Here is a 19127-nt window from a genome sequence, read left to right as displayed (position 1 = left end):
TCTGGCCAGGTGGGAGGGTTATCGCAGGTAGTCGGCCTGCGCTGGCCGCGGCGATCTGCCCTGATTCCAGGGTGGCTTCGTAAATGTTATCGGCAATTTGTATGCGGGAGTCCGGATCGTTGTTCTGTACAGAGGCTAGGATGCTCCGTATGCGCTGTGGAAGTCGACCTTCCCAGACGGTGAAAATGACATCGTCTGCTAACGAATTGGTGGCTAGGCTTTTGAGATCACGGTAAAACTGAGAGGGCTTCCTGTCCCCCATTTGCTCGTTCTCGATTACCTGTCGGAGTCTCTTAGCGTACGACTCTCCCAATCGCTTGATGAGCTCCTTTTTGACGTACTCGTAACGCTCTGTCGCCGGTGCGGCGTCGAATACGTCTCGAATTAATCTCGCGTGCGACTTGTCGAGATTCGCGATGACGACCTGGTATTTTTCTTGGTCACTAGTGATCCGGGCAGTTTCGAACTGCACTTCCAGCATCTTGAACCACAAGTCGACGTCGTCAGACCAGAACGGTGGCACGCGGAGAATGGCGCTAATCGAGTCTGCGTTGTCCCCGCCGGCCTTCGTACGTGCGGAGTGGGCGTTATTGGTCATTTCGAACTGATTTAGATTCATTGTGTTACGTTTCACGAGCACTCGGGGATAATCACGTCGGGGTCACCAATTTGAGGTGGTATGTCGTGATAGGGTCGGAAGGAAAACTCAGATTTCTTGAACGATAAATGTTTATTCACTCTAATGTCAATGAGTACACTTGATGCAGGATTCGCGATTGTATTCGGTTCGCGAATGCGCGGTTATAAGATAGAGCTTGGATAGCTACGATTCGAGATACGCTGCGAGTGCGGACAATGATTGCACGAGATGTCGAGAGCTTAGATAATTATTCGGCTCGAACCGTGTAAGTATAATGATCGTGATATACTGCGGTAACTCGCGGTAATAGACTGACATTTTTGTCGCGATGCTGCTGCGGAGGAAGACTCGTTGGGATGTGTCTAAGGATACGAAGGCATCGGATTCGTTGAGAAAAGCTTTGGTTCGGAAAGTGAGGGAAATGTACGTTAATGTTTATTGGCTAATTCGTGTTGGTCGTTGGAAAAGGATGCTAGCTGCCCTTGAGAGGGTGTTGCTAGCGGGCAGCGTCGTACGTGAGAGATAGCAGATTTCTAGTGTGTCCCCGTGGTAGGTGGTCGACTTCGAGACTGATAAACAAAGACTGTTTGTCTCTTTGGAGGACCTTAGCTAAAATAAATCCTAAGATTTATAGCGGTCCTTAGGCTAGCTGGGAATATTCGATACGAATGTATCGACATCTGGCAATCGTCTTGTCCGCAGGTATAAGGTCTTTGTGTCGTGCGTCACGCGACGTAAACTGTTGGGAAGTTTACTGTCAAGTGCCGCCACATGTTCAAGGAAAATGTATCTGCAGCCGGTTATAGCGGTATTTACGTTACGGATGATCTATGGGAAGATTCACACGAACAAACCTTTATGGACTAACCAAATTTATTTTGTTATTAAAAACGATCTACAGAACCGATCGACGACTGGTGTTCAATTTAAAAATTGCTTCTCTATAAAAGCAAGAAATCTAATTTACATCGTGTTCTTCATCTGTCGCCTCCATATACATCCTGGTGGCAATAAAATTCTGAATTTACGAGAAATCCGTATTTCGACTTAAGCTTATCGATGTTACCGACTGGACAAAGCCTTCGAGAGTTTAAATTAACCGATCGACCCTTCGTTGAAAGGACGAGCAAGTGCCAGGAAACTATCGCGGGAACGCTCGTAAAAGCGCGCAATGGTTCGGCGTGGTAACCTAGGAAGAGGAACAGGTGCGACTGAATCGTAACAGTTGTCGTGGCCCCTTTCAAACGATCCGTGGCCGCCCTTCAGTTTCGGCGTCATTAACCCTTCCCTTCTTTCTTCCTGGTTCACTTAGAAACGAAGAAAATTCCGGAGGTAGTTTGCTCTTAGCAGCTGCCATTTTTTTTTCTTTGTTTAGTCGACACGAAGCATTTTGGAGAATTTCTGTGATTGCTTCGCGAAGGTACAGAGAATAAGAAAAAGCGCTCTTTGTTCGTTGACGACTTTCTGTCAATTAGAAATAAGAGTAAACGGCATAACAGTTTTCTTCTTTGCCACTGTATACGTAATTTTTGTTAGACTTTAACAACTCTTATTTTTCGTGAGCAAATACTGTCGAGTGGTTATACACTGTATATGTGAAGCTTCGTTTTCTTCGCGCGAATATCCATGTTGTTCTTTCTATACTTGTGTTCATATATCATGACGTTCAGCCTACACGTGCCCGAGAATGTAATGTAACAGATAATTGGGTTCGAGCTGTAAATCTTTCATTTGCAGCATGACGCGAATCTAACAATACTTCTTTCCTTGTTCAGATCATGAATATTTTTGTCGCGTGCAGGTAGAATCATATGTCTAGAGTATCCACGGGTTTCGTGTTTACTTATTTCTTTAACTAACTTCGGTTTTAACCAACTTCCTATTAACCAGCAAATTAATCAAATACTTTCAGAATCAATGACAAGAATATACCGAAAAGTGTCGAAAGAATTTTAAAGGTACAATCATTTTCCTAAAAGTTATCTTGAGACGTATTGTATCGTTAGTCTCATAGAGTTAACCACTTTTCTCTAGAATAATACTCGAACACAGCTGTAGCTTTCTATAAATTTCCTCGATATTCGATTGAATTTCCCGAGATCGTTTCCAATGACGAGATCGCAGCAGTTGTTACGAAGAATATCGGAAGAGCGAAGAACGCGTATGTGTGTCTGATCCATCATTCACGATAGTCTCTACGGTCCATGCGTATGATCCATCATCTGCGTAACCGTTTTACAATCCTCACCGTGGAAATGCCGATCCGCGATGCTATTCTCGCGCGCACTCGACCGCTTAAGAGTGTCGTGTAAAATTAAGGTAAAAAGTAAGGAACTTGTTAATTTCCGACAAGGAGATAAAGTTCTTTTTATTTTTTACTCAATTTATACAATTTTTTCGGTTCGCGATGATACACTTTCGATATTTGGATTAGTTAAGAATTTTTTTATTAGACTGACTGGATGATTTTGAAGGGAGCATTTATATTCTTCCATTCGTTGGAGGGGGAGAAGGTTTTGTTTATACTTAGTGTAAAATTCGGAGAACGGCTGGAGTGATCGAATGCCACTCAGGCGGCTGAGAACGGGTGCTGACCGGACGGTCACACGCGATAAGGCGTTCGGAATTTCGGTTTGTTATATACAGTTGCTCGAATTTTGTCTGTGACATTCCCCCCTTCTTAGATTGAACTTGATCCCTCAAGTTTTCTTCAGAAGACTTTTGTGGAATCGGACTTGACGTGGCTTGAAAATTACAGCTGATTCCTCCTCTCCATCTGAGTGGTATGTGTTGGTTGGAATATAGATGTTGGGTGTTGAGCCCAGGGTGAGTGGTACTGGTGGGGCTATCGCATTGTGGCTGTTGATTACAGTTTCATTTCGGCAGCAAAATAAATTGATACATAATTTGTTCGGTATACATTTCCTGATGCATTTGAATACCCCTTTTTTGTTTAATCCATATATACCTAGTATGCCTAATGCTATGTACCCTAATATCTGGAGCGTGGTTAGTCCCCAATACTGTATATTTTTAATTCTGTGTTCGAAATTAAGAGTTTCTATCTCGTCGCCTATTTTATCGATCGTTGTTTTATAGCCTTGTAAATTATCTATTATTTTCGGTGCTCGCTCGAGTTTATCTAATAGATGAGTGAAACTATCGTTTGTTTTGAGCGCTAGGGTTTTTGTTTTGATTTCGTATATGACTTCGTTTTTTGTTTCGCCTATACGCATGTGTTCGTCTTTGTACAATATATCGCAAGAAGTGTTAGCTCTTATGATGGCTTGTCAAGTTTTTGTAAGGTATGTTTCGTTTGGCAAATTGTGTCTATTTCTATCGGATTTGCTGGTATCGCAATGTAACAGTTGCTAGTTTTGAGCGGTATAAAGCTAATGTCTTCAATCTTAAGTACAGTTATTTGACAATGTCCAATGTGTGGTTTGAAATTTATTATTTCGCTGCGACAATCGGTTTTTGAATTTCTGTCATGGATTGGTAGTGTTTGTTTGCATATAGTGGTTCCGGCTCGATTTTTACAAAGTTTGTTGAAATACTCGATATCAGCGTTTATAAATGAAAGACCTGAAGTTAAATATATCTGATGTTCGACTACTGGAGCCAAAAATACTCCATTTCTTTTACTCGGGATAGGATATACTTGTAATATGTTCCATTCTGTGTTAGAGACTAAAGGTACTATGATTTTGAAAAATATTTTGTCATCTATTGTGAAGATTTTAAGATCACTGATGTCGAGTATGAATTGAAAATGTTCGGTTTTGGCAGACATCGCGGTGTTGTACATCTGGCTACCTATTGCCTTGACGTAATTTTCTATGAATTCATTGGGGTCAAGTATTTGTGGACTAATTATTCCTTGTTTGCCTAATATCATGACGTTAAGTATTTCATCTAATTGGAAGTGTAAAGTTTGCATCGCGGTGTGGACTTTCATGATCATCTTAAGCATAGATCTATCGATATTTGCCTGCTGTTGTAATTTTAATATATCACTATATGATCTCTCTAAGTGGTTTAGGTTTTCTGAGTTTACAATTTTTCTAATAAGTGCTGTTTGATTAGCTATTATGGTCTTGATTTTATTATTATCATCGAATAGTTTGTCCATATTTTTGTTTATGAGCGTAAGATCATCATCGTCGAGAGTCCCGAACAGACTTTTCGATACGGAACCTATGATGTTAAGCAAACCTCGTGTGCTCCGGGTATGTGTTAACGCTTTCAAGTGTTTTGCGAGTTATTTTAGGTTATTGATGCGATTTTGTAATCCGCCTAACTCTTCGACGTATTGTTTGCTGATTGCACGTGAGTCTATTGTTAATTTATATGATTCTATTGCGCTTATCTGTTCGTATATGTCGCTAGTGTCTAATCCTACTATTACATTGGCGCTGTATAAATATCCTTTTCCTATGTTTTCTACGAATACAGAGTTTCCTTCTAATGGTGTAATATTTATTTGCGCGGATACTATTCCGGCAAAGAGGAGCGTCGACCTGAAAAGTAAGGTTTTAAACGATTACCGTGTATCTTTTTGTCTTGAATCAGATAGTACGGAGTACATACTTTATCAATCGTGTACGGTCCTAACCATTCCACATCAAGTTTATGCTTTTTATGATCGTTATGTATTAAAACGGAGTCTCCTTCTTTGAAAACTGATTGAGGTTTTATAATTTTACGTTTTTGATCGCGCTGATATCGCTGTTTACTTTTGATCAATGTTTCGCGAGCGTGTCGGAATCTAGAGTCCCATTCCTTTTTGCGGAACGTGACTTCGTCTGCGTATGTGCGTTGGGGATTCTTGGATATTGTGGAGGGAAGATTGGCTTGGTGTCCGAATGTGAGTTCGAATGGCGTGTAACCAGTAGAGTCGTGTATCATTGTGTTATATGCAAGGCATACAAAGTTAAGTTGATCGTCCCATTCTTCATCCGAATTTCGCTGTATCGATTTTAACATGTCCGTTATTACTGCGTGTGTCCGTTCTAACGATCCGTTACTTTGTGGGTGGAAGGATGTCGTTTTGATATGTTTGATTTTGAACGCGTCTTCGTACTGTTGCATTAAACTAGATATAAAATTCTGTCCGCGGTCAGTTAATATCTTTTTTGGAGCGGAAAAGATGTAAATGTAATGATTCAAGAGTGCGTTCCAAATTGTTTCCGTTTGCTGAGTTTTTAGTGGTACGAGTATTAAGTATTTTGTCAATTCGTCATGTATGGATAGAATGTACTGATTGCCTCTTTTCGTCTTTTTCAGTGGGCCTAATAAGTCCATAGCAATTTTATCGTTTGGTTCGAGGGGTGTGTCGGTGATACAAGGTTCTTCGCGCGGTCTGATACGTGTAGTTTTAGATGTTTGGCAGGTGTCGCATGATTCTATATGTTGTTGTATGCGTTTCATCAAATCTGGTACTCTGTGCCATTCACGAATGCGGTCGTATGTCTTTTGTATACCGGGGTGTCCTACTAAATCGTGATTTTCTTTCAATAATTCGTCTATTTCTTCGTCGCTATATGTTTGAATTGGTTCCCATGCAAAATTTAATTCTTTTACGGTGTCGTTCAGGAATAGTAAAATTTGTTTGATCGCGTTCTTTTCGGTCTCTGTAAAACTGTCGTCGCCTATACCTATCTTTTCGTTTATATGAATAATTTCGTTTAATTTGGTTAACCATTCGATTCTGTCGTAATTCCCTAGCTCTGTTTTGGATAATTGATAGAAAGATTTACGGTTCGGAGTCATTTTGAGAATTTTGGGTAACGCATAGGTAGATTTTTCCCAATCGTGATATTTTTTATCGAGTTCTATGTTCAAATTTTCGCGTCGTCTGGTCAGAACATGTATTCTCGATAGTGCGTCGGCTGCAGTATTATCTTTTCCTTTCGTGTATTCTATGTCGTATTCGTATTCTTCTAGTTTTAATCGCCATCTCATCAAGCGTGATGAGGGGTCTTTGCAATTCTGTAACCATTTTAGTGCTTGGTGATCGGTTCGGATGAGGAATTTCCGTCCTAACAGATATTGTCGGAAGCGTTTCACGGCCCATACTATTGCTAAAAGTTCTTTTTCTGTAGTGGAATAATTTCGTTCCGGTGGGTTCAGAGTTCGCGAGATATAACAACATGGATGTCCGTCCTGTGATAAGATTGCACCTATACCTTCGTTACTGGCGTCAGTCGTTAATGTGAATGGTTTCGCAAAGTCTGGGAATTTTAGTACGGGTGATGAACAGAGTTTGTCTTTTAATGTCTGGAATGCTTCCTGGGTTTTATCTGTCCAATGAAATGGTGTCTCCTTTTTTGTAAGTTCGGTCAATGGTTTCGCGATCTTAGAAAAGTTTCTGATGAACTTACGGTAATAACCTGCTCGTCCTAAGAACGATTTGATGTCTGTGGGATTACGTGGCTGTTTGAAATTGCTAACGGCTTCTAATTTTTTGGGATTTGGCTTTACATCTTCGGCGGTTACTATATGTCCAAGATATTCTAATTCTGGTTTGAGAAATTCGCACTTGTCCGGCTGTATTTTGAGTCCGAGTTCGCGTAGGCGTTGCAATACTATCGCGAGGTTGCTATTGTGCTCTTCAATCGACTGTCCGAATATTATAATGTCGTCTACATATACGAAGCAATGTTTATTTATGAGTCCTCTTAGCACGGTATCCATCATGCGTTGAAATGTTGCAGGTGCATTCTTTAAACCGAATGGCATCCTACTGTAATGATAGTGTCCTTGTGGTGTGGAGAATGCTGTGTACTTTTTAGAGTCTATGTCCATTGGGATTTGGTGGAATCCGGAGGATAAATCGAGGGCTGAGAAGAATTTTGCGTTGCCTAGTTGGGATAGTATGTCGTATATGTCAGGTAATGGATATGCGTCCTGGTCAGTTAGTTCGTTTATTTTTCTGAAGTCTATTACAATTCGCCATTTCTGTTTCCCTGAGGCGTCTGCCTTTTTTGGTACTACCGAGACTGGTGAATTGTAAGGAGAATCAGATGGTTCTATAATGTTCTTTTGTAGCATTTCGTCCATTTGTCGTTTGATTTCTTCTTTATGGCATTCAGGCGGTCGGTAAGATTTTGTGTTAATGATTTTATTTTCTTTTAACGTTATTGTGTGTTTAGCAAGGTTAGTGCATGGTAATAAGTCGGTCTCTAGATTGAATACGTCGAGGTAGAACAGCAATATCTTTTCGATTGGTTCACGGAGGGTTTTCTCTATATGCGAAAGTCTAACTAAATCTTTAAACGTGGAGACTTGATCGTACGTATTTGAATTTTCGATAAAATTAGTCATTTTGGCTGGGCACTCACCACCATTGATAAAGCATATCGTTGTCGGTTTTCCTTCCAGATAGACTGTTTTTGACACTGCTTGTTTTGGAGGTACGTCGTTTTCCTGTTGCAATAAAAGTATATTATTGTCAAGTTTTAATTGTTGATTCGAGAGTTCAAATTTGAATTTAGATAGGGCTGGCAAACCGAATATGCCGTCTTCTATAATTGAAAAGTTGTCTTCTACCACAAAAAATTCTAGAGTTTTGCCAAATAGTTTTATCAAAGCGTGTTCGTTGGTTTTAAATTTAGAGTGTCCCATCGAGAATTTCCGTTCTTTTGTTATTCTTGGTCGTAATACGCATCTTCGCTTGAGTATATTAATTCCTGCTCCGCTGTCAATGAGGAATTTATGTCGCTGTCCGTCGGATCGTAAAAGTACTGTGGGTAGTCTTCCTGTTGTGGCGTCAATTCGTAGGTCTGGTCTATTGGTTTCTCTATTTCTTCCTTGTGTGTCTCGAGATTGTGGACTGCTGGTGGTCTCGGAAATTGGCTGGGTGTTCGAAAATTTTTACATTGACTGGAGACATGTCCGATCTGGTTGCATTTGAAGCATTTTAATTGTGTCCTTTGGGCAAGTGGTATTTGTTCGGTTTGTCGGAAGCTTCTTGGCATTGGATTGGGTGTTGGAGTTGGTTTTTTAGTGATCAGATTAGGATTGTTGGTTGTTAGTCGTTGCTGTTCAGGGAGTCGTAATCGTTCTATTGGTTTTGGTCGTCGATTTCGATCTTCCCTGAAGAATCGCTCGATGTGCTTTCTTTTCGGCTTCAAGGATATTGTATGGTGGATTGGCGAGTAGTAATTGTCCTATTTCGCCTTTCAGGCCTCGGATAAAATCGATCACGGAGTCTTTTAAAATCCTGTCGTTCATAGCTCGTCTAGTAATTTCTTCACGGTATTCGTTCGTTATACTGTATTGTAACTTATTGAGTGCTCTGCGGAACCTGATGATATAACTTTGCACACTTTCGTCGTGACGCTGTCTCGTTTCGCGTAGCTGGTCTTGATGTTCTCTAACAGAGTCTTGGGTGGCTACGTTTCGTCTTAGGGCATCGTACAGGTGTCCGTATTCGTATATCGGTATATTGCAGATGGTCATTGCGGCTTTACCCGTGATTTTCCCGATTTTGATCATTTTTAATAGTAGCGTGGGTTCGCTACACATGGCTCGTAATTCGCGTACTTCGCGTATGAATTCTTCTACTCCGATATTGTCTTCGCCGTTTAATTGCGGAATACATATTATCGCGTCTTTGGCCCGTAAGCTCGGAGAGGCGAATTGCGGTGGACGGTCTTCGTAAGAGGGATGGTTGTCTTCTTCTGTTCGAATTGGAACGCATGGTGGGGAAGTTCTATCTCTCGCGGCAACAGATTCGTTCATAGTAATAAGGGAGCCTAGTTCTGTAGTAGCGTCGCGTCCTATTTTTATTTTGGAGATATTTTTGCCTAATAGTTCTATTTCCGCTGCACGCTTCTTATTTTCACTGTCGGCCGTCCGTTGTGTCTCTTCTACACGTTGCGCAAGAATTTCAATTTGTTTTTGTATCACGTCGAGTATGGCACGAATCGAATTGTCCGTACCTCCGTTTGTAGAAACGGTTTCAATAGTTTCGACTTTGTCTTTTCGTGATGTGGGCATGATTCTAATTGAGCTTATTGAGTCTGAACTACTGTTGCTATTTGGACTCGAAGCGCTTGAGAAACTGGGTTTTCTCACACGGTATCGTGAAAATGAATCCAGATTTTTCAGCTTACCGTAGTAGCTATGACCGTTGAGGAGTCTCAGGGATGTTTCCTCTCTGGTTGGTTCTAGATTCCGAATCTTATTCGTAGGCTTGCTCTGCGCTGACCGTAGTCCTCTCGTCTAGTTTCACCGTAGTGGAACGTTGAAAGTTGCTGCAGGGCTTCGTAGTAGCAAAGATTCGCACTGGGTCCGTTAATCCTTCGATCTTCAATGATGCGCGTACGCCGAAATCGTAATTTCGTTTGCACTGAAGTGAATAGATCCTGGCACGGATCGCCAAAAATGTCGTGTAAAATTAAGGTAAAAAGTAAGGAACTTGTTAATTTCCGACAAGGAGATAAAGTTCTTTTTATTTTTTACTCAATTTATACAATTTTTTCGGTTCGCGATGATACACTTTCGATACTTGGATTAGTTAAGAATTTTTTTATTAGACTGACTGGATGATTTTGAAGGGAGCATTTATATTCTTCCATTCGTTGGAGTGGGAGAAGGTTTTGTTTATACTTAGTGTAAAATTCGGAGAACGGCTGGAGTGATCGAATGCCACTCAGGCGGCTGAGAACGGATGCTGACCGGACGGTCTCACGCGATAAGGCGTTCGGAATTTCGGTTTGTTATATACAGCTGCTCGAATTTCGTCTGTGACAAGAGCATCGTCCAGAGACGTTTTCATCATACACAAATAACTTTGTTTTTCTTGTTGCAGTCGGAAGCGTGGAGAATTCGATGTTTCTGGCTGATCTGTTGTTTTATCATTTGCGCGGCATTTTTTCGCGGTTAGAAGAAAGATGAGATTAATATCTTTGTGGTATTTTGATACTTATCGATCTGCCGATAATGTTGGTGCTGGTAGGGGAAAGCGTGGTTGAGAAGAAGCGCGCTTTTTCGATAAATTATGAATTATGGCTAACGGTAATTCACGCAATTTACATAATCTAGATGGAACAGACGCTTTTCAAGATCGCTTGTCGACTCATTTATGTTTATAATTTTCAGGAGAAGAAAATCTAAACCTTGAATATATTCAATTCGAATATGTACTGTAGCCTAAATTCGGGTCTTTTTTCGGCTTTCAACGATATCGATTTTGTCTCGATTGACTTCCTGCCGGTTTACGTGCTTTTATTCTTCCTCCTTCTTCTTCTTCCGGTGTCCAATGATTCCTTTGAAAATCGACGCGGTTCGTACCGAAGCGTACGCTTCCGATGCGGAAAGTACGCGATCGAAGCGCGTGGCTTCTGACCGGAAGCGTAGCCTTGCAAACGCGATTAGATTGCATTAGCTACGAGACTGAAATTAAATCTCGAGTCGGAATTGTATTTAATTTTCTTCGGGAAGTTCAATGCCGGAATCGAAAATTAGACGATTGAATAGGGATTCCTAGTTGATTTTAGACGTCCCTCTTCCTGTAACTCCCACCGAACTTGCATTGGGCGTTGTTCGTAGGCTTGTCGTGCGGCAAACCGTTTCGCAAGAGCTTATTTGCATTTCCTCTAACTGCGGTTCGCATAAGACGCGTCAAAGGAATATTGACTACTATCTATTAGGTCAGATTTTTTCACTATTTTCTGCTTCTCGTAGGATTGTAATGTTACAGTACCGGTAACACGAAGCTTGATCTACGGCAAATAATAAAATATCTTTGAGATTAAAAAATATAAAGATTTGAAAATTAGGACATTTGAAAGTTTGTACTTACTCGACTGAATTGCTATTAAGTGACGTTTAAAAATTTTAATCACAAGGTTGAAAGTAATATAGTTAGTAATTCTAACGAACACCTATCCTCAGATAGATTGGTATACACACGCGAGTCGACCGTATTCTCCGGAAATGAAAACAACTACATCCCTGGAACCTGGAACACGTGATTTTCCGCATATCCATTAAAGCAACATCGGTCAGTGACTCGTCTACGGTGCAGTCGCTAGACTCAATTAATGACCACGTTCTGGTCGTAAATATAGAAAAGGCAACGAGATATTTTAGTTTCTTGGCTAACTGGGCTGAGGTTGGGTCAATGTTTCTGTGGATTTCATTTACCTCTTCCGGCCTCCTTATATTTTCTGAATTCTTACAATTTCCGAGATACCAGTTCATAGCAAATTGATTCTTATTATGGCGTAGGATATAGTAAATCTTATTGTCTAAAAATACAGGAAAAGATTTCATTTTAGATGATTATTTCATTAAAAGATTATTATTTTTTTTAACATTTTATTCAAGCGTTTCTTAAGACATTTGTTCAAAGAGATGTCAGGTTATAAAAAATTGAATCAACCTTCCCAAAGCTCCTTAACCTCTTGTTATTTTTGATAAATCAATAGCATTACGCAATATATACCGTGTGATTTCCCTAGACGATCTAGTAGCACTCTTCTTTACAACCTTCTTTCAAAACGAGAAACAAGAAGAGGATTTACCAAATATCATTGTCATCGAAGCGCAGAGACGCTCCGGTGATTCTTATCTCCATTCATCTCTCCGAGTGAAACTATTTGACGTCGCCTTGAATAGACTCAGACAGTTTTGTCGGGAGTCCGTGTCGTCGCCTGTAGCCAGCTCGCACGATCGTGAATGGAAAGACTCGTATAAAATCAAAGGGCCGACAGACTCTTCCTGCTTAGACGAGATCAATGAGATCTCGTTCAATAGAGAAGTTACCTTCTCGACCGCCGGCGCCGTATTACCCTTCAAAGTCACCGGAAAGTCATATAAGCCAACCGATGCAGCCTAACCTTTATCCACAGATAAAATAGGTTTCTCTTATTCCATCTGAATTTCTAAAGAAACCAAGACTTGATTTCAGTCTGGTTAAAAGCTTCGCTCGATTAAAGCTGTTTTTCAAGCAATAACCTACTTTGTGAATTTCATGCACGCGAATCCAAGTATGTATGCGGCAGAAATGAAGCTTTCGTGCATGTCTAATTGTAAGTTGATGCGAAACAATGCGCATGCGCCGAAATCCCAACACTTTGCGGACCTACATTGTGCCTTTTATTAAGACGCCTTGTTTGTTTACTCTTCTCGAGCTAATTCTTCACTATTATTATCTACATTATTTTCACTGGCTAACAACTGGTTGGTCTGCAATTGACTAACCAATACAAATTTTTCGTTACGTGCATATATTCGAAAGAATTCGAAATTAAATTATCATGTATTACGGGCAGTTACGATAGAGTGACACAAAGCAATCTGTGTTTGAATGCCTCCACTCGTGGACAATATCGATATAACCTAAATGCGATAAATCGCGAACGTTTGATTCGACTCATGGGAAACTTACGCGTTTTTGAATCGTTCCGAGTCGCACGCGAAATGCAGGTCAGAGAACCGTCTAATATTTATTGTTGAGATCGTGGGCTTGATCTTAATGGCGCGGCGGCACGCGATTCTTTACCAACTATGCTCCTTCACTCCAGCTCTCGACCTTCTTCCCTATTCAAATAGCTCGAGCAGTGAAATTGACTCTGCATGCCTGTGATTTTGACAGGGAATGGGAGTCGAGTTCGTAGTGAATGCACATTGTGTATACGTGTTTTAGGTGGTTTGTGTGAGTTTGTTGCGGAGATTCGAGACATTTATTTAACCTCTTTATCATATTCGAGCCTGTGCGATATAACCATATCTTAAATGTAATAAGTTTTATTTTTTATTGCAAAGTTCTTGAAATATATAATGCACACAATAAGTGTATAATATTTTATATATATAAATTATATTTAAGAAGTTTGGGATAGTTTAAAGATGAAATAAATTGCTTTTTAAGTTTAATCTCTTACTTTCGACGAAATCAAGTTTCTCTGGAATTTGGTGGAGTTTAAGATTTGATATCGGTGTCGTAGGAGTTATGTGACACTTTAAGGTGGAATAAATCTAGCGAGGAGTTTAAGGTGCGGCAAAGGAGCGTGGAATGTTGCAATAGAAATTTATTGCAGTGTTAGTGCATTGGTAGATTGATCAAATTTACGTGTAGCGTGGGTAACCAATGGTAAATATTTTGCAATGTGTATAATTTCTCAGTAATCTGAGGCTTATAAAATCTATTGACAACTGGAAATTGTTGATTTAACAGATCAATTTTAAATTCCTCGTTAATCTAAATTTTTTTAATCCTATTTACAGCTAAACCTTACGACGAAAAATTAACGAAGTGGAATAAAAATGGCATTGTGATTCTTCTCGTCGTGTATCGGTGTCACATCAAATTTAAGAGACAGTTTTACTTGCGGATGCTGCGTGTTACGTTGGTGAAGTCGACGAAAGCGTAAAATAGGAGCTCGTCCGAAATACACTAACGCGGAAGGTTAAATTTAACGCAAAAGGCTGAGAAATTAGTCTAGAACTCGAAGTTTCATTGGTACGACGCACTTGAAACGCATTCAAAGAGGTCGGCGACCTCGAAAGAGGATGAACGCAACTGTTTCGTGGGAATTTCTTATTGTGGCTTATTTGGATGAAACTGCTTTAAAATCAGCGCTGGATTCGTCTGTTTTTTGCCCGGAAATCATAAAATGTTTAGGCCAGGCGACTCCATGTACAGAAAATGTTATGTCCACTTTTTACGTCCGTAGAATTCAACTCTTTACTACTATGCACTTCTTCTCCAAAAAAATATCGCGTTTCAATATTAAAAAAAGTTTCAATAATATACTATCCATTAGAAGAATGATAACATGATAACCTTACAAATTATTAGTATTAACAAATTCTTATTGTCGTATAGAAATGCCAACTATTGCTTCGGTAAAGCAAACAAAGGAATTTTACAGGTAAATTTTACAAATTACAAGTCATCTTATAACGCAAAATACGACGTGTAAAATTGTCTCAATTTATTAATAGTATTAATAAATTATTATGATAAAAGATGCAGGAATCTTAGCCTCATGAGAAATTAGAGATGAAAATGAGTGGGAAAAGATTAATCACTGGTCCTCCTAAAAAGATGCAGTCCCATGGATGGATGATTGTGCGAGTATTAAAGCAGTGCAAAACCGTTCCCCGAATTCTCATCCCGGACGTCGTACGACCAAAGACAAAAACAACTCACTCGAGGGCATTGCGGAGAGACATTCATCGAGGACACAATAGTATTATTCCAGGAAGTGCTAGTTCTTCCTAGATTCCGGTTACAATGTTCTTAACGCGTGGAAATTAGTCTTGACCAGGAAACATCTATAACGGCATGTATTTTCTGCCGTGATTGTAAATCTGTTTGGAACATGCGGTTTGTCCGTTAATCTAGGCGCTGTTGTTCAATTGAGTCAATATTATTTGTTGGTAGATTAGTGTGTGCAAGAGCGCTCTATCCATTATTGACCAATTCGAGCACGTATTGGTAAATTTCACACCGGCAATTACGGTGAAATCGTTCGTGGTCGCTGGAAATTAGCAGTATCGTTTGCGGTCGTGAGCTGATTGACACTGCGTGAGCGGGGAATTATGTGAAGCAGCTTTGCTTTGTCGTTTCATGCATTTAATAGGTTTACGGCGGTGGACAGAGTTTGTAAAAAATGAAGACAAGGTAGAAAAAGATTAGTTTTCATTTTTTACTATTAGATTATTTTCAAAGTGATCTTTTCAGTGAAATATGATTGACAAAAAATAAGATCTATAATTGAATCATTATAGAAAATAGAATAATATTGATAATAAAGAAATAAAAATCAATTATAGAATAACATATAATAATAATAATAATAATAATAACAATAATGTGGATAGACTTTATGTTTACTTTTATATGTATAATGATACTGTTTGATCCTTGAACTAAAGTTAAGATTAACGTTGCGATTATGATTATCCTTTGTCTGACTAAATATATTTGAAGTATCAATTACAGTAGAATTTTTGAAAGATTCTTGGCTCTTAAACAAAAAACTGGTTCCTTTATATTTCGCTCAATTATCATAGAATCGTGAAACTGACTTTCACTTCAAATTTTGTCTGTTTCAGGAGTAACAAGTACCTGCAAAAATCATCCATCAGCCGGATATGTGCTGTCGGAGGGTTTTTCATTAGCATTCCCGTCTTTCTAACTGGTAAGAACCAATTCCTTCAATTCTGTCAACTTTAACCTTTTGAAAGATACTAGTACATAAGTTATACGTTTAATTTTTCTTGAATTCAGGCATGAATCTAAAAGATACTGTGAACTATCTCTGAGTGTATGAAATCAGTTTAGAAATCCAATGGAAATAAAGTTAATTTTAACGCCGAATAGTCATTATTTTTCTTAGAAAAATAAAAAATGATCGTCTTTTAGGGAAGTTTTAACAGATTAATTTATAAAGAGCTGAAACAGAATATTCATGTCATGCATGAATACGGCTGGTGGATGGATCGAGATCTAATCTAAAATTTACGTTGTGTCATGCTAGTTTACACAGCTATCATTCGCTCGATCGATCGTTAAGCTGTTGAACTCGATTCAAGACGGACATTTTGACTCTGTTCAGAAGAAAACTGCGTTTTAATAAATTTGACGGAATAGAAATTATGATAGACTACAATGTTTTTTTAATTATATCATAAAATTCATTTATTTTTTTTTAATGTCATGTTAGAAACTTCAAATACTGTCCAAAACTTCGAACGTAATCGTTTTAGAAATTTGTAAATTACTTAACGACCAAAAATATTGAATTCTCTATTGTCTGAAGATAGATTCTCTATAATTTAAGTAATTTATTCGTCGAGAATTGATATATAAAGACTTAAATAATAAATTAATTGAAAAATAATTTGCGACTAGTATTGAAAATTTCAATGAAAAGCATATGTATATAGTTTACGCTTCGAGAATTATATGTATTGAGAATATGTATTTGCGCTGATTCTTTGTCCCGCTTGTTATGGCATACGTGTTATAATGATCCTCTAACAATGCTTTCAGGTATGATATTGTATACATTCATCCAGTTTCATTCGACGCCGGTGTCACGTAAAATGGATACTTGGGTTGCGAGAGAAAAGAAAGCTGAGTCGTAGCCCAACTATTAATTCTCTTTTATCGAACTTTATTATAACTTTGGCACTTACAGTAGAATAACGTTGAACAGAGAAAGGGGTGTTGTACAAGAACAGCAACTAGAACGAGAACTCCCCGGGCTGGGTGAAGTCTCGGCTTATATACACCCTGGCTTGGGGATGTTGGGGAGTTTGGTGTGGATTCCAAGGAGTCCGAAAGTCGGGGTTGGGGCCTTATCTCTGATGGGGACTAAGATGCGTCGCGGCGTTGGCGTCCGACAGTCGGGAGTCGATGTCTTTTCTCTGAGAGGTAATTGGTGTCACACCGGCAATCGTTACGTCGGTTTTCATAGGCCTTGGCATCGTGTTTTGTGGATGCGCAATGGTCCATAACGTCTTCGTGTGGCAGAGGGTAAGAACATATCGCTATTAAAAAAGAAAACGAACACGTTCAAACACGTCTAAATCATCTTTTATGTGTATTTTACCCGGAAATCATTTTATCGTGAAATTTTGTTTTTCAGAGTTACCATAATTTATCTGGTAGAGTTCATAAAAATTTTTCTGAAATCAATTGCAAGCTTTTAGGAAACCAGGATTTTTCACATTTTTAAGAAGCGTTATAATTATATTGCTGATCTTTATACGTTCGTGCGAAATTGAAAAGTACGCAAATGGCGCAAAATGCATAAAATGCGCTAAAATATACGTATATAAGAAAACAAATCTCGATTAAAATTTTATTTCTTTGATTATGTTCGTAAAACTACAAACTTGTATAAAAATACGCATTCTAGTTATAAGTGTTAAAACATTCGATCTAGTCCTTATCACATTCATGAAAACCTCCATTTAACCATTCGTTGTATCAACAAACATTCATATGCAAAACTTACCACCTACCACATCCTCCGCGTATTAATATAATCCCCTTTTATAAATTATACACTTTAGAATGGACTGGTTGGGTCAGAGTCATATAAGCATACAAGTTCTCGAGGAGTTCTACCGAAGTTACATTTACGTTTGCATAATTTCACCGAAAAAGATACTCTGTAGAATGACAGGTTCGTTTGTTTATGTGATCCGCGATCGCAACTATTTCAAGGGGATTTTATAAATAACCATACACACGATATTCAGTGTATTTTCGTATTCTCGTTTATTTTTGGGAGATTTGTAAAACTGTTGAACAAAATAATTGAGTAACGATTATATTTGCTGAGAAAAAGTCTTTTTCTCTGTACCCCTCCTTCTACTTCAAGCATGTAGTATTGACAATAAGATTGACAATGGCTGAAAGTAATCCAAAAGAGTTTTCACCATGGTTATCGGTAACGAAAAAGATTTGAATCATCTTTAATACTTATTCGTAACTAGAATCATTTCAACTAAAATGTAAATTCTTATATTATAACTTTTTTAATTTGTTATGGCCCCTGAATACAACCTAACCTATCATTCTTATTTCGTAGGAGAAGACGAATGCCGTGAAGGCGTTAGCGCGCGAACAGTGCGAAGCGGCGGTACAGCTGCAGCGTCAGCAGCAGCTGCAACAGCACCAGAACCAGCCCCAGCTACAACAGCAACAACAACTACGTGGCCCGTTAACCATCCACCATGCTGGCTGCCCAACGAAAGTCGGGCCCGTGACGAACCAACTAAATACCAGCCACGCAACGCACGGCCGAGCTGCACAGTACCAACACTATCATCACCATCATCATCATCGACACGTGTCAATGTCTCCACCGCCCTTGTTGCTCTCATCGCCAGCTCCGATCGCGGCGACGCACAATCATCTGAACGTGAGCGGACACAGAAACGTGGTTACGCCACCGGATATACCAGCAGATAGATCGCCACCGAGTCCTGGAAATAAGCTAAATAGATCGCAGCATTTGCCACGGGAAGCAACCGGCAGCGTCAGTCCTGGTCTTCCGGCTGCCACATTGGATCTAAGTAGCGCAGCAACCACCAATAGTCCGCATGAATTGTCCACGTTAGTTTAGAAATTTGGTCCGAACATTATATCTTCACATAGGATTGGAGATTAATAGTTGATAGTTAATTTACACATCGATCTTTTTATTTGTAAATTGGGTCGTGGTTTAGAGTTGGTTTGTAAAAATTCGGTCCTAATTGTTAAATGATGAATATTGATTAAGAATAATAGGCATTGATGTACCAATCTTTTTTTAACTTATATACTTGAGCACACGCATTGGAGATTTCACTTTTATTCAGTGAAACAGCAACTTCATTACTCGCTTATTCAATACGGCAATTGCATATATTTCATGGACATTTTAACAATGTTTTGAATAATTTCTAACGGTACAATTGTGATGAAGTGAAAAAAATCGTGATAAGAAACAGAGAGAGAAAAGTTGCTCGT

General features: G+C 39.2%; 2 protein-coding genes and 1 long non-coding RNA gene across 3 annotated transcripts; 2 read left to right on the top strand and 1 right to left on the bottom strand.

Annotated features, from left to right (window-relative positions):
* Positions 1-6: 6 nt before the first annotated feature.
* Positions 7-619, bottom strand: LOC117214089 (the record flags this gene model as incomplete). Its single annotated transcript, XM_033459941.1, has 1 exon — positions 7-619. A coding segment is annotated over exon 1 (613 nt), but the record flags the coding sequence as incomplete, so codon positions are not given.
* Positions 620-13210: 12591 nt separating this feature from the next.
* LOC117214091 lies at positions 13211-13913 on the top strand. Its single transcript, XR_004488773.1, has 2 exons — positions 13211-13745; positions 13880-13913. It is a non-coding gene; the product is annotated as an uncharacterized LOC117214091 (long non-coding RNA).
* A 3146-nt stretch (positions 13914-17059) lies between these two features.
* Positions 17060-19108, top strand: LOC117214090 (protein odd-skipped-like). Its single transcript, XM_033459942.1, has 2 exons — positions 17060-17141; positions 18205-19108. The coding sequence occupies exons 1-2, from the start codon at positions 17112-17114 to the stop codon at positions 18739-18741; spliced, it is 567 nt and encodes a 188-aa protein (XP_033315833.1). The 5' UTR covers positions 17060-17111; the 3' UTR covers positions 18742-19108.
* The last annotated feature ends 19 nt before the right edge of the window (positions 19109-19127 follow it).

This window comes from Bombus bifarius, unplaced genomic scaffold (assembly GCF_011952205.1).
Source record: "Bombus bifarius isolate JDL3187 unplaced genomic scaffold, Bbif_JDL3187 scf7180000009147_frag, whole genome shotgun sequence".
NCBI lineage: Eukaryota > Metazoa > Arthropoda > Insecta > Hymenoptera > Apidae > Bombus > Bombus bifarius.
Note: the sequence above shows the minus strand (reverse complement) of the source record. Positions and strands in the feature narration are given on the sequence as shown.